At 31.1% G+C, this 21,988-nt stretch overlaps 2 protein-coding genes across 2 annotated transcripts; both read left to right on the top strand.

Moving 5' to 3' along the window:
* Positions 1 to 3,918: 3,918 nt before the first annotated feature.
* LOC107963675 (serine-rich adhesin for platelets) lies at positions 3,919 to 8,431 on the top strand. The gene is made up of 9 exons (XM_016900103.2): positions 3,919 to 4,131; positions 4,731 to 4,882; positions 5,095 to 5,182; positions 6,360 to 6,888; positions 7,003 to 7,056; positions 7,285 to 7,382; positions 7,490 to 7,615; positions 7,696 to 7,785; positions 7,885 to 8,431. The coding sequence occupies exons 1-9, from the start codon at positions 4,072 to 4,074 to the stop codon at positions 7,999 to 8,001; spliced, it is 1,314 nt and encodes a 437-aa protein (XP_016755592.1). The 5' UTR covers positions 3,919 to 4,071; the 3' UTR covers positions 8,002 to 8,431.
* Positions 8,432 to 14,190: 5,759 nt separating this feature from the next.
* On the top strand, positions 14,191 to 18,738 carry LOC107963676 (SPX domain-containing membrane protein At4g22990). Its single transcript, XM_016900104.2, has 11 exons — positions 14,191 to 14,582; positions 15,566 to 15,625; positions 15,787 to 15,907; positions 16,012 to 16,323; positions 16,467 to 16,571; positions 16,649 to 17,103; positions 17,181 to 17,473; positions 17,564 to 17,742; positions 17,856 to 18,046; positions 18,128 to 18,261; positions 18,373 to 18,738. The coding sequence occupies exons 2-11, from the start codon at positions 15,573 to 15,575 to the stop codon at positions 18,609 to 18,611; spliced, it is 2,082 nt and encodes a 693-aa protein (XP_016755593.2). The 5' UTR covers positions 14,191 to 14,582; positions 15,566 to 15,572; the 3' UTR covers positions 18,612 to 18,738.
* Positions 18,739 to 21,988: the final 3,250 nt, after the last annotated feature.

The following is a 21,988-nucleotide window of genomic DNA, read 5'->3' as shown; positions in this document are numbered from 1 at the left end:
TCCAATAGTCATTCTTTTGTTGGTATTCAATTATTAATGGTTAAATTATCGGATGGGTCCTTATACAATAATTTGAAGCATAAATTAGTCTCTTTATTATAGAAGTACGCAACTTAAGTCCTATACAATTTTTTTATACAAATTCCTATATATTTAATTTTGAAGTAAATGGGTTGATTGAAGCTTAGTTGGTACTATTGCTATGGTAGCAACAAGAAGGGCATGAGTTCGAGTACGCTTAAGTGTATTTTCCTTCCAATTTAAGGCTAAAAAAAATTGAAAGGAATAAAACTTTAAATAGTGGTAAGCTTTAACATTAAACAGTGCGAACATTTGATAACGTTAGGGATTAGAGTGGGCCAAAAATCTTTAAGGACTAAAGTGAGAAAAATGATATACTTTAGGTACTAAAGTGTGCATTGAGCCTTATTTATAATTTTACATATTTGTTTTAAAATTAAATGAATAAGGATTAAATTGCTCATTTATAAATTAGAAGAACTAATTTTACATATTTGTTTTGGTCACTCAATTTCAAAAAGATACAAATTGGTCAATGAACTATTCAAAAATTTTCATTTAAGTCATTGAATTATTCAAAAGTTTTTATTTAAGTCACTAGACTATTAAGGTTCTTTTTTCTTTTCTTGTTTTTTAAGTTTGGTTAACAAGCTCCAAGTGACATTTAACAACTGGTACCCATCAATGAGTAGAAAAACATACCTTAGATGCAAGTCGATATAACGATTAGTATTGAAGATCAAAGAAGAAATTTATTTGAGTTTTGGTTCATAAATTTATGATGCTCAAAGTTGTTTTATAAAAAAAAAATTGAAATGTAGAATAGAAGAGAAAGGAAAACTTTTAATTGGTACTGCAGGAGGTGCAAACAAAGAAGGCCATTAAACATCAATTTTAACAGGTCAGTGACTTAAATGAAAACTTTCGAATAGTACTCAGTGATCATTTGTTTTCTTTTTAAAGTTTAGTGACCAAAATGTAAACTTACTAATAGTTTAATTACCTTGAGGGTAAATTTATCCAAAGAAAAATAGACATTGAATACTTATAAAATCAACCCATTATTTCAAAATTCGAACAAAGATCATACAAAGACAACATTAAACTAATGAAACGCACTAGGTTGAGAACTTTCATTATCACATGAAGCTTTATGGTAAGGATATCCACGTGGAAACCTTAAACACGCATTCTTATAACACCCTGGATCCTTAACTTGTTCATAATCGAACCGAATCCATCTCTGTTGATTCAATGAATAAACCTCGGCATACGTTTCATAAATCCTCCATTCACAAAGATTAACCTTGTTTTGTACACAATCATAGCTGTTTTTGTAGGCAACAAATGAACCATTGGTCGTGCTACAGTAGTATATAGTGTCGGGGGTTAAACCGTACCTGAAACAAAACCTGGTTTCTTGACGAGGTTTTAATAACCTGGTTCCTAGGTAATTGTCGGTTAGGTCGTAACGAAAGCATCTAATCGTTTCTTCATGGGACACGTAATTGGTTACGTAAATTTCATGCAATGGTAGCTCTTCGGGTTTCTTGCATTTTGATTCACACATGGTGTTCCCGTACAGTAATAAAATAAGCATGGAAATGGAGTTTATGGTGTTTTTATTCATGGTGATGATGGTGAAAAAGTATGATGTTGATGATAATGGGATAATTCAAACTTACTAATTTATAATGCAAGAAGGGAGTAAATTGGAAGTGAAGATGATATTAAATTTAATGTTATTATTGTTACCAAAAAAATTTAGTGTTATTAAATCTCTTGAACCGACTTAATTAATAGATTAATTACACTCCACGTTTCAAAATTAATTTTATTATTGTTACCAAGTTTTATAAAATTTTACATAGTGTGATACTTGTGTTATTTTTTAGTTCAATTTGGTACTTATAGTTGATAGAAGTTATATATTTTCTTCTCAAAAGGTAACAATATTAATTTTTTAATATTTAATTCGTATTTTAGAGTTGATTTGATAAAAATACATAATTAGCTAATAATATTAACAATTAACTTTAATTAAATCAACCTTATAACCCAAATTGAATCACATTCATTGGATCATATATATTTTAAAAATTAACAATTAACTGTCTAATATGATTGGTATATATGTATTTAAAATTTAATCTACGAATTTTAAATATACTAAATTTCATACTATACTAATATTTAACGTATAGGTTGATAGTTAGACCAATAAAAACCTTATCGATATGATATTGAATATTGATACTTCGAGAACTAAATAAAAAGCTCTAAAATTTGGACTTAACAAGAGTATATTTAGGACACATGGATTAAATTTTAAATATATTTATATTTACTACATGAACAAGTTATATCAAACGAGTTAAAAGCCAACATCATTAAAATTTAGGATGATTTTTTTAAACTTAAATTCAAATTGTTTATACAAAAAGTATACATGTATTGAACATCTAATTCACGTTGACAATAATATATATTATATTAATATTATACCGATTTTAACTTAATTTAATTAAACTCCTAAAAGACTATTATTGCATTCATAACCATTAACCTAATATAGATGGGTTGGGAATAGGTCTTAAACGTTCATTAAAGACTTAAGCCTTTATTTTTGTTACAAACTATCTTTTATGCGGGGGTGGAAATCTGAAAATGTTAGATGCCTATACTCCATAAGTAACAGTGCCAGTTGCGACAATGGCCTCCCCACTGTGAAGAAAAATATTTACTAATTTCAGGACAGTCCCTTCAGTTAAAAAGGGGTTTCACTGTTTTCTATTGCTATCTACTAAAAAGCAGAGACATCATCCTCAATAGTTGTAATCTGGAACTCTGCGGGTTGAATTTTTGCCCATCACAATATTGACAGTGCATTTATCTGTAGTTAATATAATAATACCAATAATGATAAAATTAAATGCTATAATAATATTATAGTGTAAAATAAAATAAAAGCTAAATGCATCACGTTCACATCTAAAGGACCCTTAATGCCTTATCACTCTGTCCCAACAATAAACATTCTCTACTATAGAATAGGATGAAGTATTTTGATTGCATATCTTAGATAATGAAAGGCAATCACATAAAATCACTTAAAAATACACAAAATGAGGTGCATTAAACCAGTGAAACTATGTTAAGCCTGTTCAAGTCGATTTAAGAATTAAGTTATCTGTTTAAGTTTGAAAATTCACTCAAAATTTAAGAAAATTTGAGCAAAAAAATATTAAGTTCAGAAAATAGGCTTTGACCAAAAATTAAACTCACTTAAAATATAATTTAAAGCTTAAGCATAACTCTTTTCAAGTTTATAATTTAATAAATTTTCTTTTATATATATTATCTAAATTATATAATATTTAATTAAATTAACTATATTATAATATAAATATTAAAAAACATATTGTTTATGTTTAAAATTTTAATAAAAATATATAATTTTAAATATTAAATAAAAATTATATTTTTAAAAATAAATATGGGAGAATTTAAATGAATTTAAATTACTCATTTAAATATATAAATAGACTTCCATATATTTGAGGTGAAATTAGGTTTATATAATTATATACGATATTAATATTATGCATAGGTACAACCTAAATTCCGCCCGGCCCGGCCCTTATTCAGCGGCAGTTGTTCTCCGAGAGAAACGACGACGTTCTTTTACATTAAAATTTATGTACGAAAGTGGACCACATGCATGTTCTGACAAAATTCAGGCCTGAGCCTATGATGGTGGGCCCAATCATGAAGTAAAACAAGCACGTGGCCGACGATAGCTTTGGAAAACCAATCCAACGGTTTCAATTAAAAGTCTATTTTCCCCACTCGATCGGACGGTTATAATCAACCCTTTCTCAATTTCAAAAGTTTTCCATAATTAAACCCCAAAAAATTATTGAAAGTTCCTCTCCACTTCCTTTTAGCCTGAAACAAAAGCCATCCCCCCAAAAAAAATAATTTCCTTTTTGAACCCTAAATATCCCTTTTTTTTCCCCTTAAACCTCAATTGAACCGCTCAATCTCACCATGAACGGTACGAAAAGATTTGCCTTATCGAGCTCGGCTGCCGATGCCAATGATTCTGCTGTGAGTTTTCTGAAATTTTACATATTTTTAGTTTTTTTTTTTAAATGGTGTTGCTTCATAGTTTCATTCCCTCAAATTGATAGTATAAACCTAATTTATTTATTTTCTGTTTCTAAATGCTAAAGTAAAGAAAGAGGACATTTCTGTAGTGATTTGTTAGTAAGTTTTTGTGGGTTTAATTGACTTGTAAATAAGGAAGTTAATGAGCTTTGAATTAATGGAAAAGACTGTTAAAATTCGAATCTTTTGCGTGTTTTTTTAGTTTCAGTTAGCTGACAAGTATCTTAGGAAGGTCGAAGGTTTTCTTTTTTGAATATCTGATGTGGGTTTATTGGGTTTTGAAGAATGGACTTGGAATTGATGGAAGATGAAAGTGTTTGATCATGGCTATCATTGTTAATGTTTTGAAAAACCGAGAGAACAAACTTGTTAATGACTAGGGCAAACTAATTTCAAAAGATTAGAGTGTGCTTGCATTGTTGAAAGGAGGGGGAGGAGTAATTATGACTATTTTGTATAACTACCTAATAGTCAGTTTTTATCATTTGATGTTTCGATTTATCAATCACGTTGTTGAATTCATCAATCGTGGTCTGCAGTTCCGCAACAAAAGAATAATGGCAGGATCTCCTTTTGATCCTCAAAGGGCAGAACCATCTCAACAGCAGCCGAATGCAACACCACCATTAGACCCGCAGCGAGCTGAGTTGTCTCGGCGGCATGTGAAAGCTCTCAACATCCAATTTGCAAGGTCCTGTCTGTGATGTTTCTACAACGTGCTTCTGCTATATATGCTTGTTTAAGACTAAATGATTTGATCTTTTGCTACTTATAAAACATGTTTGATGCATTTAATGTTTTTGTCAGTCCCTAGTATAGCCAAGCTTCTTGCTTCTTTGTCTCTGGACCTTAGCGAACTTAAAGATTTTATTTATTGTCCATAACAACATTTTATGTTAGCAGTTGGGTGCAGTCACAACTGAAGAATCACCCTGATGAGCTTTGGCAAGATGGTGTTAGTGATTACCTAAGTCATGCTTCAAACATTATGGTAATTTCTGATGGTTTGTCATCCACTTGAGAAATATGGTCATGTTTTTACAGTCTTAAGTGAATACATTTAATTGCTAATTCTAGGGCTGTACTGTTAGATTCTTTGAGCTCTGACTTTAAAAGGATTTTGTTTTGCCTCTTCTTGTTACTTTTGTTTCTTCACATTATTTCTTTATATGAGTAAAACTAAAGCTAGCTGCTGTGCTTGTTTTATGATAAGTGCGTGATTTCTAAATTATTTGTGATATTTCTTGCCTCTAATTATTGTATTTATGTTCTTAATTATATTATTTATATTTTGTTTATTATTGATTCAGGAAATAATTGGAGAAAAAGGAGCTTGAAGTTTATTTTTGACAAGTTTTTTCGGTTTAAAGAAAACAAAATAAAACTAAGATCGCCTAGGTCTAAGTCTCCCCTAGTCTTAACCTAATGATGTCTATTTATAAGGCAAAAATAACTTAATGGAGAAAATAAAAAAGTGCCCTTAATTAAATTGAACAGAAACTTTTTAGGTTTCTTGACTATTTTTGCGTCAAACTTTCAGGCCATTTTTGGACATCTTTCTGACGTTTTTGGGCTTTAGCCATGAAATCACTTCAGATAAACCTTTCAATTCCCTCTGAATCGGTATGTTATGGGCCCAAAACTGAGGCTTGTAGCTGAAGTTAGCTGAAGTTATGGCCAAAATACTGAAACTGCACTGGGTTAAAAGTCCAAACCTCAAAAAGCTTGTCAAAAATGAACTTTAAGCTCCTTTTTCTCTAGTTATTCCCTAAATCAAACAAACAACATATAAATATAATTAAGAACATAAATAGCATAATTCAAGGTGAGAAATATCACAAATAATTTAGAAATTACACACTTATCATTTTATATATCAGTATTTAGTTGTGTTTGCAATTGGGTGTTACTTGCTCATGCCATGCACCTTTAGAGGACAAAAATTGGAAAGATTTATATCTTTCCACTAGCAGTTTTGTTGACAACTTTAGGTAGACTGTGCATCTATTTTGAAGTTCTCATTGGGCTTGTATCACAGATAACCCTCATCTGAGTATCTGTGACTTCCACTAATATTTAAATTAGTATGCAAGAATAGACCTCATATATTTAAGGCATTATTGCTTTTGTTTGCTAACTTGAGAGGTACTCCATTTCCTTGTTTGCAGGAAAAGTTCAGTGATGTTGTCAATTGGCTCAAAGCGAATGCGGATAATGGTGACAGTTTGTCTGCTGCTGAATCCCATAAAAATGAAAGCAAAATGGTTCCTGAAACCAAGAATACTGAGATTAAGTTTTTTCAAGGGAAAATTGGATTCACTCCAACCAGCACAACTACAAGCCTTATTCCAGGCTCTACAACTCTGAGTTTTTCTCCAGGCACCACAGCTGGGATGTTTTCTCTAAACACTACAACTACACGCTTGACTCCAGCTGATATGACTAAAAAATTTCCTCCATTGGGTACTACTACTAGCTTTACCTCAGCTAGTTCAACTACAAGCTTCACTCCAGTTGGTCTGACAACAAGCTCAATCGCAGCTGGTTCAAACTCAAGCTTTTCATTTGGCCTTTCAACCGCAAATTTTACTTCCTCCAGTGCAACAAATAGCTTTTCTTCATCTAACATGACCTCAAGCTTTGCATCTCCTTGGAGCACTGGAGCATTCTCTAATAGTCAGAGCCCTTTCTTGTTTGGTAGGTGTTTCATTGCTTTTTGCTACAAGTACTATACAAGGATTAAAACTCAACATTATTAGCTTGAAGATTTTAAGACAACTGCGTATTTTACATCCTATTTTGTTATTTCAGGAACTCAGAGCTCAGTTTCAGTGGACAACAATGCAGCAGATGATGCAGATGATGGTGGGACAATCAAACTTAATCTTCTGGTCCTTATTTACTGGATATTGCTTAAGTCTTAAGGCATTCCTTCATTAAATTAAGCCTTGTCATGTAATTTTTTCTTTTCTAGGTTACTTCGTTTTATTAGTTTTAACTCAATAGGTTAACCCTTTGCCTCTCCACCTCAACTTTTAATTTCGTTCCTGTCTCACTATGTGCATATTAATAAGTGTCACGTTGGATTGTCAGAAAATGAGTTGCCACAGCCAAGCAGTCCATCAGTGAAGAAGTCGGAAGAGAAGGGTATTGTTGTTGTTCATGAAGTCAAATGCAAGCTTTATGTCAAGGTGTATCTTCTGAAAACTTGTGTTCAGTAGTGATTTTTCGTGTTTGCCTACTCTTGACTTGTAACATGGTGTTTTGGGTTCTGACCTTCCCTCTTGTGTCATACCAGTCAACTGATCCAGCAGATAAAGATTCATGGAAAGATAAAGGCACTGGGCAACTTTCCATTAAATGCAAAGAGGGTATCAGCAAGGGTTCGAAAGATTCCAAACCAACAATCGTTGTTCGAAATGAGGTATGTTCCTTTATACACATTTATCAGTTACAAAAAGACAAGTTCACTTCTACAAGACTATAACAATCTATTGGTTGCAGGTGGGGAAGGTGTTGCTAAATGCATTGCTATATCCTGGGATCAAAACAAGTGCACAAAAGAATTCCCTTGTTGCAATATTTCATACCTCGGTAACATGTTTTAACCTTCCTTGCAGAATTTGACCTTGTTTCGAGTATTTGAGTGGACCTTGTTTCGAGTATTTGAGTGACATGTCTTGGATTTTGTAGGATGAAGGTGGCGATAACCAAGAGATAGTGGCACGTACCTTCTTAATTAGAACAAAAACAGAGGATGACCGAAACAAACTGGTAACAGCAATCCAAGAGTATGCACCAGCCTCGTAACTGTATGTGAAATCCATTATTTTGAGCCCCAGAAAATATAATGTAAACTTGAATGAGTGTAATTTTCCTGGAATATTACTCCTTTACATTTTGCCAGGGTCGGCTTCTTAGGGACTAGACCAGCTGTGTTCTGGTGGCCCCAAAAAAAGCAATGGGGCCTATTTCATAGTCCGGACTAAAAGAGATTATTATATATTCTCACAGCAGTTGCACCATAAACAGAGATTACAGTGTTCATTTATCTGCAAAATCCCAAAGAAGTGTTTTCTTCTGGTTTTTTTTTTTTAGATCTGTTGGGTGCCATTTCAAAGCTAGAAGTTGAAGGCATTCTACTGAAAAGAATTTTGTTCGATTATTGTTTAGATAGTTTACTCTAATTACAATGTAAAGGGTGGATGCATAGATGGAAAGGAAGTTCTATAGCTATATACACACAATATGTTCTATAGCTTATATATACACATATATATACGCACGCAATTTGTTTGTGTATGTATATACCTGTTATTATATGTGACCAGCTCACTTAACCACCTTGACCAGAAAACGTAACGTGGAACTCGTCCTATTTGTAATCAAAGGGTTCCCTTGCTCAAAGGAATTGTTTCACTTGACATTGTATGATCATCATTCCCAGGTTCCATCTTTCAACACTTGTCTCATGTATGTTAAACGTGTGGATTATACGTTAAATCATATTAATCCCACTTGGATAATACTCAAAATCACATCAAACCCACATATGGACTTGTGTAATTACAGGTACAGGAGGTCAACCATGATTTAACTTGTTCCCTTTAGATGTGCATGGAGGGAGGCATACATCAAGTCATTTGGTTTGTTGAATTTAACTTCATAGGTTAAGGCGGTTAAAGCCTATAACTGCCAAACGGCGGCAACCTTCGTAACTTGGTCAAGAATCTTGGCCGAGATTCACGGTGTGTCATTAAATACCGTTTCGGTATCAAATAATTTATGCTTTGTAAATAATTTTGATATTTTGAACAATTTTTTAATTATTATATAAATATATTTTTATGTGTATTATGGAGTTATATTTACATGTACAAATAATATAATATTTTATTAAAAGTAAAAACTGATACATACCAATATCAAAATAGATAAAATTAACATTTAGTCCTTAAAACTGATAACTTTACCATCTTGGTCTCTAAATTCTTTTTGTCCATTTCAATCTTAAAATTTGACAACTTTTTTTCAATTTGATTCTTGAACTTGAATTTTATTAATATATGATGATGAAATTATGATACATTATCACTTCAATTTTCGTTTTAAGAAATTTAAAAATACATTGATCTAGATTTGTGAATTCTTATCGCTTAAGAGAAGAAGGCCTCACGAGTTGAGGCACATAAAATTGGCCAAGCATTTTATTCGAACAAATATAGAACTAAAATGGATGGTTTTATGTATATTAACAGTTCTTTCTCCCGAGTTAAGACCCGTCATTCAGATAGATCGAAGAAAATTAATGAATACTGATATTAATAAACTCTATAGAAAATTTATCCACTGAAATAATACTCTTACTGATATATTAATAACAAGTAGGTCTATGCCTTGAAAATTATAGTAGGTTTATGTCAAAAAAAGAGAAAGTGGGTAAATAAAAAACCCATAACTTTCAGCTTTAAAATATATTGTTGGTTTGAAAGATTGCATTCGCTAATCATGTGCGCCCATATTTCACTTCTCTTTTGGTCTTCCCATTCACTCGTGGATTCCAACTCAATGCTTGTCTATGTTTCTTGTTTGATTTGGACACAATGAATCAGTTTGAGTCATAAGGAATTCCAGAATTTAAATTTAATTAATATAAATTAAAATGAATTTTTTTTATTACATTTTGATTTATTTTAAAAAGTTTTACTGATATAACTATCAATTATAATATATAATCAATTAAGATAATGCATAATAAAAAATTAACAAAACTCACATAAGTTATATGTAAATAGTCGAAAGGAGACCTACATAATACAATTAAAGATAGTAGGACTCAAAACTCGACATTGTAAAATTTAAGACCTTAGCTTTTGTCAATAGTGTCAAGACTAGAGATAGCAAAGAAGTGAGATGAGGCAACTATTGTTAAATCCACTATTATTGTACAATTAGCACGTTTTATTTCAATACTTATTCTGCTCCACTATAGATAAATAATTTTAAAAATTATTATCATTTCTATGAATGATAAATACATTCATCTCTATCCCATCTCGCTCCGTTAATATTTAAATTTTATTTATTTATCTTTAAAATTTTTAATTTTTTAAAAACAAATAAATATAAGTATAAGCATATGATTTTTTTTTCTAACACATTTTTATATTTTTATAAAAAAATTAATATAGGAGACATATGGACACAATCTGCCAAAAAATCAATTAGGCACTAAATGAACACCACTTGTGTCACTTCAAGTTTCAATCAACCCATATAAAGTTGCACTAAGTTCTTTCCAAATCCAAACAGGACAGCCCCACTTTCACATATTGCCCCTTTTTTTTCTTTTTCTTTTAAAAATTTGTAATCATTCTTTGTAATTTATCCAGTTTGCCACATTTTTGGTCCACATTTCCCAAATTAATTCATATCCTTTACTTTTTCTTTAGTAAATTTAGTCAATGCATTTTTATAGCTTTGTATATCTTAATCCAATCATTAGTGAATTTAATCACTTCATTTTTATAGGTTTGTAAATCTTAATCCACTCATTACTAAATTTATGTTAAAAATAATGATATGACAATAACAAGTAAATAAAAAAAATATGTACAAAATTTCACACACGCATAAAATTCAGAATTTTTTATTTTATAGAATTTTCCTAAATTATAGAAGAATTAAAAAAATATAAAAGATATTAAATTGTAAAAAGTTACTATATATTGAAAAATAAAATTAATAAAAAGTAAGTATAAACTGACAACATGTATAAATAATAGAATAGAGTTACTTGTTATTATAAAATTTCGACGTTTTATTTTTTTATGTAGAATTAAAGAGTTGTCTAAATAAAGACTTACATCGGATATTTGAATCCGGGTAAGTTCTAGAATGAACAACCCTTAGTCACCTATCCAATCATGAAAGTTCAGTTTTTTTTTTCATCATCTATATGGGATTGTGTCCATGGCTAATGTTAATGCTAGTAGTTTTCAGAATTTCTCTTGATATAATTATTTTTAAGCTATTTTTCTTAAATATGTTATAAATCTATTATTTTTCATAAATTTGAAATTTAATCTGCCTACTTTTATATTTCAAAATCAAGTTTAATTGTTAGCACAGTTAAATTAGTTGATGTGACATTTTTTTTTGTAAATAAAGTCTCAAAATAATTACAGTATTATTTTAATATCATCATGCATAAACCTACTATCAAATCATAATTGATCAACAATCACTTCCGGAGGTTCCTGGAAAACTATTGGAGCATAAGGAAACGCTTTTATCTTCCCAGCCAACAAGTGTGCAGTTACATTGACTTCTGTTGGAATCTTCTTAATAATTACCCTCCACTGTTTTCTACAAAGTTCCTGAATTCTCGAAATTAGGTCCCTATACAATTGCCCATAGGACCTATCTAAGATGACTTCCATAACTTGTGCACAATTAATTTCAATCATAATATTAGCCAAACTATTATCCCACGCCAGACAAAGCCCATCATAAATAGTCCAAAGTAATGTAACTAAAAGATTTCGTTGTAATGAACTTAAATTTAATAAAATAATTTAAAAATTATCAACTATTTAATTTAAATTTTAAAATCTAAAAAAATAAACACTAAATTTTTTAAATTTAATCAATCAATTCAATTGAAAATCATATTTTTCTTCTTTAAGTCTTTAATAAAAAGTCAACTTTATAATATAAGGTGCTTAAAGAGTCAAAGGAAATAGATTCGCATGTGTGCTCCAAAATGTATGGCTCAAATCATGTATGATTATAGCCCACTAAGATATTATAAAACATCTTTCAAGTATTTCAATTTTTCTATTTAGTATTATAAAATAAAAATAAGAAATTCTTTTTTGTATTTATAATTTTATTCTACTCTTTGATGTGTGCTTCAATAATTATTTATTTTAAAAACTATATTTTTATTTAAGCTATAAAATTAAAAAAAAATGACATTGGTGTTATTTTTATATTATTAATATTTTAATAATTCAACTGCCATATTTTATTTATATAAATACATCAATTTGACATAATTATTCAATAAATATTGATATATATACTATTTTAAATTAATATAATAAATATATCGGATCTGCTTGAAAATTTACATCTATAATAAGTGCTATTAAATCGATCAATTTAACTATTAGATCGTTATCAATCCCTTTTAATATGACATAACACATAACACATTGATTAACTTTTAAACAAAATATTTATTGTATTAATTAAGTTATTAAATTAAAACATTTAATTAGAAAATCATTTGCGTCACTTTCTTTCTATTGCGTACCCTAAGCAAAGTCATTTGGGTGTCCATGTTGTCTACTCAATCTCTGATACAATTACGTTTCTGGTATCTTATATTTTTGGATTTTTTAAATTTAGTCACTCTAGTTTTAATTTCAATAATTTAATTTCTCTACTTGTTTGATTTATAAGTTAAAATATAATTAGATCATTAAATTTGAATATCTAACATATTGATATTCAAAGATTTAGTTTAAAAATTAAATATTTATTAATAACACATTTAAAATTAATAGAAGTCAATTAATATATTAATAAGGACTAAATTATTAGAATAAAAAGTAAATAAATTAAAGGAGTTAGTAGGGTCAATCTGCTTGTGAATGAGTTGGATTACCAAAATAACTTGCATGAACTGATTCTGTACGACATTGCTGCTATTTGCTAATCAATGAAACTTTTTAGAGGTATATTTAAAAGTAAAAAAATAAAGAGATTAAATTCCAAAATTCTAAGGAGTATTAGGAGTGAGAGCATAATTAGACCGATGTGAATTCATTTTAAAAGGCATAATTTTGGTTCTAGTCCTTCTATTATGTTAATATTTGAAATTTAATTATTCCATTGTAATTCAATATAATTTAATTCTCTATTACAAAGTAGTGACATTGATTCCCCCCCAAAAAAAAAACTTATTTATTTGGATAACATGTAAATTTATTAGGTTAAAACACGTTACAAGTCCTTGTAATTTTTGTAAATTTGAAATATGGTCATTGTATTTTATTTCTAATAATTTAGTCCCTCAACATTTTAGATTTCAAAATGTAGATCCAACTATTAACACTATTAAAATTATTTTGTTAAATTCAAGTTTATTACAACGTTATTTTTTTATTTAAAAGTGTCAGGCTAAAATGTTTAACAAAAAAATTTAACAGTTTTAACAATTGGGCGTGAATTTTGAAATCTAAAAAATAGAGGGACTAAATTCTTGAAAATAAAAAAAATATAAACTAATTTCTAAATTTCAACCAACTAATAATATTATAAAATATAAATAAAATTATACCAAATTAAAATATAAAAAATAAGATGTTAAACTAAAATTAGATTCTTTTAAAAATGGGTAAACTACACCTAATGTCTCTAAACTATTAAGAAGTTTACATTTTGATCGTTTAACTTAAAAAAAGTAACAAAATTGTCATTAAACTGTTTGAAAGTTTTCATTTATGTCATTGAGTTATACAAAAAAATTATTTAAGTCATTGAGCTATTAAGTTTTTTCTAAAAAAACTTGACTAGCAAGATCCAAGTGACAGTTCAACGATCATTGCGGTGGATCAATACCCATCGAGTAGAACATAACTTAAATTTAAGTCGATCCGAAGGTTAGTGTCGAAGATCAAAGAACATAGTTGTTTGGATTTTGGTTTGCAACTTTATGATTTTAAAAAATGTTTCATGCAAAAAAAAAACTAAATTGTAGAAGAAAAGGGAAAGAAGAGCTTTCGATTAGTACATATATTTAAACAACAAAGGCTATACAACAATAATTTTAATAGTCTAGTGATTTAAATAAAAATTTTCAAATAGTTTAATGATCATTTTGTAACTTTTTTAAGTTGAATGACTAAAATATAAATATACTAATAAATTTGTGACCTTGAGGTAATTTACCCTTTAAAATCAAGCGGTAATAGGAATGCAAATAAAACTAGAATACAACTTCCCATCTCTCTCTCTCTCTCTCTCTCTCTCTCTCTCTCCTAACAATTTGATAAATAATAATTGCTGGCTGAGAATTTTCCATTTTTCGTTCCACGTTTCGTCAATTATCTCAAAGGAAAAGTAAATCACTGAAAAGCCCATTTTTTTCTTTAAAAAAAAACGTATCTTTCTCTACAAATCTATTTTCCTTCAATTACCCAAACTCAGATTCCAATTCAAAGAGTTTCATATATAAAAAAAGCTCCTTTTTTTGTACTTCTCTTGCTTTTCATTGCTTCTTCTTCTTCTTCTTCGTATTTTAATAATTTTTGTTCGTTGATGGTCATCTAAATTCATTTCGAACTAAATAAGAAGAGAGCAACTTGTACTTGTTTCATTAGGTAAGTTCATTTCGTTGTATTATTTTTTATTTGTTTTGCTGTTGGATCTGTTTTTAGTTGCTGAGAAAACAATCAATGCCCATTTTTTTTCTTCTATTTCGATCTGTTAGCAATCGTTTTATTAGTTTAAAGTTCTCAACTTTTCTGAGTTTCAGTTTTTTTTCTCGAATTTTCTCGGTAGCCAAACAGAGCATCATTAAAAAGTCTCTGTAATATTTACCAGCTTTTGTAAATTTTCCAGTGAATGATTTGCTAGCTGTTAAAATTATTGAAAACTCACTGTTTTTACTCAGTGATGATAAAGTTACGTTTACATGATGCACTCAGCTTTTTGTTTTTTAGTCACTAATAAGTAAGAACCACAATCACAACACGTAATTTAGCTGACTAAGTCAATTAGGATGGCTTGCCATATTTGCCTTTGACACAGTGATAGTTTGATTGGATGATATATAGTTACTTCTGTTTATCAACTTTAGATGACTAAATCCAGAATCGAGTCGGGTCGGATTTCATTTAGGAAGCAAACTCTACTAGAGCCGACTTAAACTCGAGACTTTACTTAAAAGGGTATCGAGCTCCTTCTATTTATCAATTACTAATATCAGAAGTGAGACATTAAGTTTAAGAAAATTAATTCATATTAAAATGATAGTTTCGTGATTCTGCTGCTTAAGCTATTGGTCCCAACCTTTTTTCTCTAACGAGGCAATGGCGTATTTATGTTGCACATGATTTTGGAATAGTCTGGAAAAGTTATGGTCCATGGTACATATACTGTTCTGGTTTTTCACCTGTTTTTGGACAAACAAAATTGTGGCAGCATCTTTGTATTTAGCTTATGTTTACATGTATGGGGGAATTTGGTTGAAAATTTATAATTTAGTTCGAGTATGCTTTCTTGGCGACTTTGTTGGATCCGCAAGCACTATCAGTTCTTACGATATTACGGTATATTCTGATTTTACTTCATTAATGTGTAGTTAAAAGATGGTTGCCTTTGGGAAGAAGTTGAAGGAAAGACAAATTCAAGAATGGCAAGGGTATGTTTGGTCTTTTTTTATTCTTGTGTATGTTGTTGTTAAACTGCTTCCTACGTATTATGTGTTCTTAGTTTTCTTCTATGTTAAAACTATGCTTTTTTATCATGTTATTAGCAGGGAGATTGTATTTTATCGTGTGGTTGAATTTTAATTCTTTGCAGATTTTACCTAAACTACAAATTAATGAAGAAGCGAGTCAAACAGTATGCTCAACAAATGGAAGTTGGGACACAAGATCGCCGACATGTTCTCAAGGATTTCTCGAGAATGTTGGATAATCAGGTATAGTGTAGCTTCTTGCACGCTCATTACAATAAAAGAGCATGAAAAATGCTTTTCCTGACAATACGATGTATTTCTCATACTTTCCTTTTTTTTTTTTTTAGATTGAGAAGACTGTCCTTTTCATATTGGAGCAACAAGGCCAACTTGCAAGCAGGTTAACAAATCTTAGAGAACAACATGATGCACTCGAGGAGACGCCGGAAATATCCCAAATAACAGAACTTAGAGAGGCTTATAGAGCAGTCGGCCTAGATCTGTTGAAGCTTCTCTATTTTGTTGAAATGAATGCTATTGGTTTGCGAAAGATATTGAAAAAATTTGACAAACGCTTTCGCTATAGATTCACCGATTACTATGTCAAAACTCGTGCTAATCATCCTTATTCTCAGCTACAACAAGTGTTCAAGCATGTGGTAACGTGTCAAATTCTGACAGGCTTCGCTTTTTGTTTTAGGCATTTATATTTCTAGTTGATAGCGTTTTCCCGTCCAGCTCTTGCTCGACTTTTGGATGAGATTGTGAACATTTAATAGTGGGGCTGTTGTATAATTTGCAGGGTTTAGGGGCTGTTGTTGGAGCAATATCTCGTAATCTTCATGAACTTCAGGATCGTCAAGGAAGCTACTTATCAATTTACGATCCTCCAGCCCTTCCTCTCCAGGTTTTTCCTATATTTAGTTGTATTAATTGGTAATAGAACTATGGCTATGCTATTTTACTTACTCAGGACATATCCAGGATCCAGTGGTTGATTCGATAAAAGCAGCTGTGGATAGGTTAAGTCACTCGACAAACTTCCTTAACTTTCTGGCACAACATGCCCTCATTATGCAAGAAGAGCTACCTGCTCCTACCGATGAACGCATTGATGACGAGAGATACCATTTTATGTCACTCCTATTGAACTTAGCAAACACGTTCCTCTATATGGTCAATACATATATTATCGTCCCCACAGCAGATGACTACTCAATGAGCCTTGGAGCTGCTGCAACGGTTTGTGGTATTGTTATCGGGGCAATGGCTGTTGCACAAGTGTTTTCTTCCGTGTATTTTAGTGCATGGTCTAATCGATCATACTTCAGACCTCTTGTATTTAGCAGTATTGTCCTTTTCGTGGGGAATACCATGTACGCATTGGCTTATGATATGAACTCATTAACGGTTCTAATACTTGGTCGGCTGTTTTGTGGGTACGTGTTCGTCTCATATGTTTCTTTTTTTTACTTTTTTTCCTTTTAGCTTGATGAATTTAATCTTGTCATTGTAGATTGGGTTCGGCTAGAGCTGTTAACCGTCGTTATATCAGCGATTGCGTACCATTAAAAATCCGGATGCAGGCATCGGCTGGTTTTGTTAGTGCCAGCGCTTTGGGGATGGCTTGTGGTCCTGCTCTTGCCGGCATACTTCAAACAAATTTCAAAATTTACAAGTTGACATTTAATGCAAACACTTTGCCGGGATGGGTTATGGCTGTAGCTTGGCTTGTATATCTCGTTTGGTTGTGGATCTCATTTAAAGAACCGTCCCGTGATATAAAAGAACCTCCTGCATCTAGTTCTGGTACGTGTTCTTCTATCAATCATCTTTTTGTGCTTGATATGTTAAGCAATCCGTTAAAATGATTTATTTACATCATGTTTGTAAATACAGAAACACTAGAAAACGGTGCACTCGAGGAAGGTAAACAACCGTTGCTGATTACTTCAGAAGAGAAACAAGAAGATGATGAAGATCCAGAAGGTGACGGAAGTGAAGAAGCTCCTGAGGAATCTCGTCAGCCTGCTACATCAATTGTGTCAGCTTATAGACTACTTACACCGTCAGTAAAGGTATACTATCAAAGGCTGTTGTGGTACTTGTGTATCGATTTGTTTAGAAATTTTAAGACTAGATCCTTTAATACTTGAACATTCTCTGACCCGGAATCTTATAATATCATCAGGTTCAGTTGTTGATATATTTCATGCTCAAATACGCAATGGAAATTTTACTCTCAGAATCTAGCGTCATCACGACTTACTACTTCACCTGGTCTACAAGCACAGTTTCTATCTTTCTTGCATGTCTTGGCTTAACAGTCCTTCCCGTAAATATTGTTGTTGGCAGCTACATTAGCAATATGTTTGAAGACAGGTACTTCCTATTCGAATCTTTGTCGACCATGAGCTCTGGAATTGTTTGTCTAATGCATCTGTTTCTATCTGTTCCTCGCAGGCAAATTTTATTGGCATCTGAAATTATGGTTTGCATAGGCATATTGCTTAGCTTCCATATGATAATACCATACACTATACCCCAATATGTTTGTTCCGGGCTCATAATGTTTGTTTCGGCCGAAGTGCTTGAAGGTAGACATATTTTAATTCGGTTTTACAAAGAATTACAGACCCAACCCCCCATTTCTTTTTCCAGTTTTATACTACGGACCTATAGAATTCATTTTTGTTGTTGTTCATCAGGTGTCAACTTGTCACTGCTTTCTCGAGTAATGTCATCAAGGCTATCTCGCGGAACTTACAATGGCGGACTATTATCAACAGAAGCCGGGACGATAGCTCGAGTGATTGCCGACGCCACGATAACGTTGGCAGGGTACTTAGGTGAGAGTCGGCTTTTGAATATCACTCTTCTTCCTTCATTTCTCATATGCGTTGCCTCTATTGTTGCTACATGCTTTACCTACAACTCCTTGTATTGATCAAATTCAAAGCCAAATGAAAAAAAGGAAAAAAAAATTCATTATTCTGTTCACAATTCAGTGACATTTTGTTTCGCTGTTCAATTATTTGTTTATTAATGAAAAAACTTTGGCATTGATTATCTTATATGATTGGATTGTAATAAATTTTTGGTTTTCTCCTAGTCTTAAAAACCTATTTGAGGTCTCAAAATATGGATGTAAACGTAATGCAATTTAAGGTGTTTTTCTTTGGGTTAAATTAATAGCTGAGGATATCAATTACTAGCTTACTGGCAAAAGTTTCAGATTTCATAAAAGTCGAGAATTTTTCGAAAGCTGCTCAAATGTTATATTTCTGATTTTAAATAAGTTTTTATTTTTTTTCCCTTTTTGGATAGTATCTGATTTAGTTATATATTTTATTCCAAACATGCTAATATCCATTCAAATTTTTACTTGAAAAAAAGGAAAAAACTAGACTATAGTATTCAGTTGTGTTGTTTCAATGAATATTGGATGAGAAATCTAAGTTCAGGCTATATTAAGTGATGACTCATTAAAGATAATCTCATTAAGATTAATTATCATTTCAATTACTAATTTCTTGAAGTCTCGGGTAACGGGTTAAATTCCTAAGTCTCATGGTGGGCTAGTTTTAAGCTCAAAATCTAGCACCCAGCACCATGCTGTCGTCATCCCTTGCTATTGCGCCAAGGCTTTTTGTCTTCTCCCTCCCAATTCAAGGTGGTATTGGCAGTCATCTTTAACATAAATCCCATTAGATATAATGCGCTTTCGTTACATGGTAGGTTGTGGCCTCAAATTGAAGTGTTTTGAGGGCAAAACATAAATTTTATCATTTGATTCGTTACAATTTTACAAATTTTAAAGGTCTAAAAAGTAATTAAAAGACCAAGATTTTATGTCACGGCTCGAGATTTTAACTTTGGTCATGTGTGGTCTTAAATTTGATTCCAATGACAATGAGCTTAAGATAGCTTTAAATCTTTGCTCAGGAGAGGCTTGGCACACTTTGCTTAGACAAAGTAAACAAGGAAGAGAATGCAAGAGAGTTGGGTGAATGTGGTAGTGTTATTACTCAAAAGCTAGCTTGGATGTGTTATACTTGATTACACATAGTAGGCTCCCACCCCAACTCTAACTTCCTTATTAATGAACCGGGCCGTGGTGCATAGGTACTCTTCAATGAAGTGGAGACGAGATGACGTGTTATATTACGATCTTGTACAAATGTGCTGCCTATGGAACCTCTTGACAGCTCCCTTTTTTTATAAGGTCCTATTGGGATAGGCAGGATCAAACGAGAGAGGAGTGCGTCTCCTTATATGAGTAAACTCTATTTGATCTAACAATTACAAACGATTACAATCAACAGTCAATCAATAGTCAATATCGCATTTAGAGCCTTCCCACTTAACTTTATTAAATGCTATACATAGATGGATACTACTCGAGCTTCCGAAATATTCTACATGAACCTACAAGGATCCAGTTTTTTTTTTGGATTTCTAGTTTTTTGGGGCACTTTGAAAACTCAATTGTCTCGTGTTTGCCCAGTTTTGATTTTGATGAGGCCTTACTCACACACGGATCGTGACACCTACCTGTCATCTTAGTGCGTCTTTCTTTAGAAAAGCCTTCTTTGTGTCATTAAAGTAGTTTGAATTCCACCACTAATTATCGAATAGGAAAGCCAAAATGATCAAATTTGTTGGTTTTTGAAATTGATACTTTTAACTTAAAAGTGATTCAGCTGCATGGGTATGAAGATATTGACCCAATGGGTCCAAATGTGAGGTTTGAAACCATATGTCAATACTTTGCATTTATGAAAATGGTTGACATTGAGAAATCTTTTGCATATTATGAAAATTTGTAACTTGGTTCGTCGTAGGATCTCTGACGAAAATGTGGAAAGACAAAGGGAAAGTGCAAAATAACTTTACATTTCTCTTGGGAAATTTATTCTCGGAGAAATAAAGATTAAAATGGTCACCTATAGATAGGATTAGAAAACATCATTTCGATTTGAAAAAAAAATAATTTTTTTAATTTTGAGTTAATCAAATTAAATTATTTGAATTATTTTTTTAAATTAACTTAAGTAAATAATTTGATTTTCAAATTCAATTTAACGTACATATCCTTTGAGACTCTAATAGTTTTGACAATATGCAAATGGCTCCTTTAAAAAATTCAAAATAATCTTCTAAAATTCAAAATATTTATAATTTTTTTTTCCAAAATTCTATATATATATATAGATTCAAAGAATTAAATTTGATTTAAAATCTTAAATACATATATAAATGTTAAATTATCAAATCAAGTTTATCGTACATACGTACATATGCTCTTTAACTTAGAATTTAGACATATTGTCAAAAAAGTTTCAATATGTCTGATTAATTTTTTTTAATTTAACTCAAATAAATTTTTTCGATTCAAATTCTATTTCACTATACTCGATTAGAAAAGAATTTCAAATAAAGTTAAATATAATAAAATAAGACTCGTCAACTCGACAAATTCAACATATTTTCATTTAATTCAACTTGATTTGATTCAACGCTGATACTCACCCTCCTATTTCCAAATTCACCTAAAAGCCATAAAAATCTTAAAAGTAAAGTAAAAAATAAAAATTAAAATTAAAAGAATATTACAAAAGATATACCCTCAAAAGACCCAAGTTTTGGTGCCACTTAACCATTAAGTGAAAAGCAAGCATCTCTCATTGATCCCTTTTCTCCATAAATGAATATGGATATAGCTGAATAAGGCTTTTGAGCTTAAAGCAGGCACCAATGGATATCTTCAGCATATGCTGCTATATATATATATAGTGTTAAACAAGACCCTATAAATTTCCATTTGTTAGAGAATGGCCCTCTATGCAGCTCATGCAACCAAGAAGAATTCATGCACATAAGTCTTGTGGATGAAATATGAAGTAGCTGCTGCAGTATTGCCAGATGAAATATATGCAATTGAGGATATCAATGCTACTATTTTATCTCGGTTTCATTTTGTTACCTTTAATAATGTTTTATAATTTAGTTCATTTTGAACTATGTTTGGATGACATTTGATGTAACTAGATGGTGAAAGAACTGATTACCAGCTTTGTCTAAGTGTACAAGTCAATTTCACCTATTTCCAATGAATTAAGTGGAGTTAGGTAATGTTTAGGTGACGTATTTGTTAATTTAGACCAGCCATTGTCTGGTATATGTAATGGCCTTATGCCAAAGTTCAATGTAATGAAAATTTATTAGAATTTCATCCAAAATACTCTCTCTTTTCTTGCCTTCAATTTCATTCTGTTTTTCAAGCTCAGAATCACCAGGCTTTAACTTCAAGTTTTCTTTATT

Source organism: Gossypium hirsutum, chromosome A03 (genome assembly GCF_007990345.1).
Source record: "Gossypium hirsutum isolate 1008001.06 chromosome A03, Gossypium_hirsutum_v2.1, whole genome shotgun sequence".
Lineage (NCBI taxonomy): Eukaryota > Viridiplantae > Streptophyta > Magnoliopsida > Malvales > Malvaceae > Gossypium > Gossypium hirsutum.
This window is presented reverse-complemented; position numbering and strand designations above follow the sequence as displayed.

What these genes read in the sequence shown, in the direction of transcription:
- LOC107963675 (XM_016900103.2), top strand. Translation starts at nt 4,072, where the DNA reads ATGAACGGTACGAAAAGATTTGCCTTATCGAGCTCGGCTGCCGATGCC. An exon ending in CTCAACATCCAATTTGCAAG is followed by an intron (nt 4,883 to 5,094) that starts GTCCTGTCTGTG and finishes TTATGTTAGCAG; the next exon opens with TTGGGTGCAGTCACAACTGA. An exon ending in AATGCAAGCTTTATGTCAAG is followed by an intron (nt 7,383 to 7,489) that starts GTGTATCTTCTG and finishes GTGTCATACCAG; the next exon opens with TCAACTGATCCAGCAGATAA.
- LOC107963676 (XM_016900104.2), top strand. Translation starts at nt 15,573, where the DNA reads ATGGTTGCCTTTGGGAAGAAGTTGAAGGAAAGACAAATTCAAGAATGG. An exon ending in AACAAGTGTTCAAGCATGTG is followed by an intron (nt 16,324 to 16,466) that starts GTAACGTGTCAA and finishes TATAATTTGCAG; the next exon opens with GGTTTAGGGGCTGTTGTTGG. An exon ending in TACTTACACCGTCAGTAAAG is followed by an intron (nt 17,743 to 17,855) that starts GTATACTATCAA and finishes TAATATCATCAG; the next exon opens with GTTCAGTTGTTGATATATTT.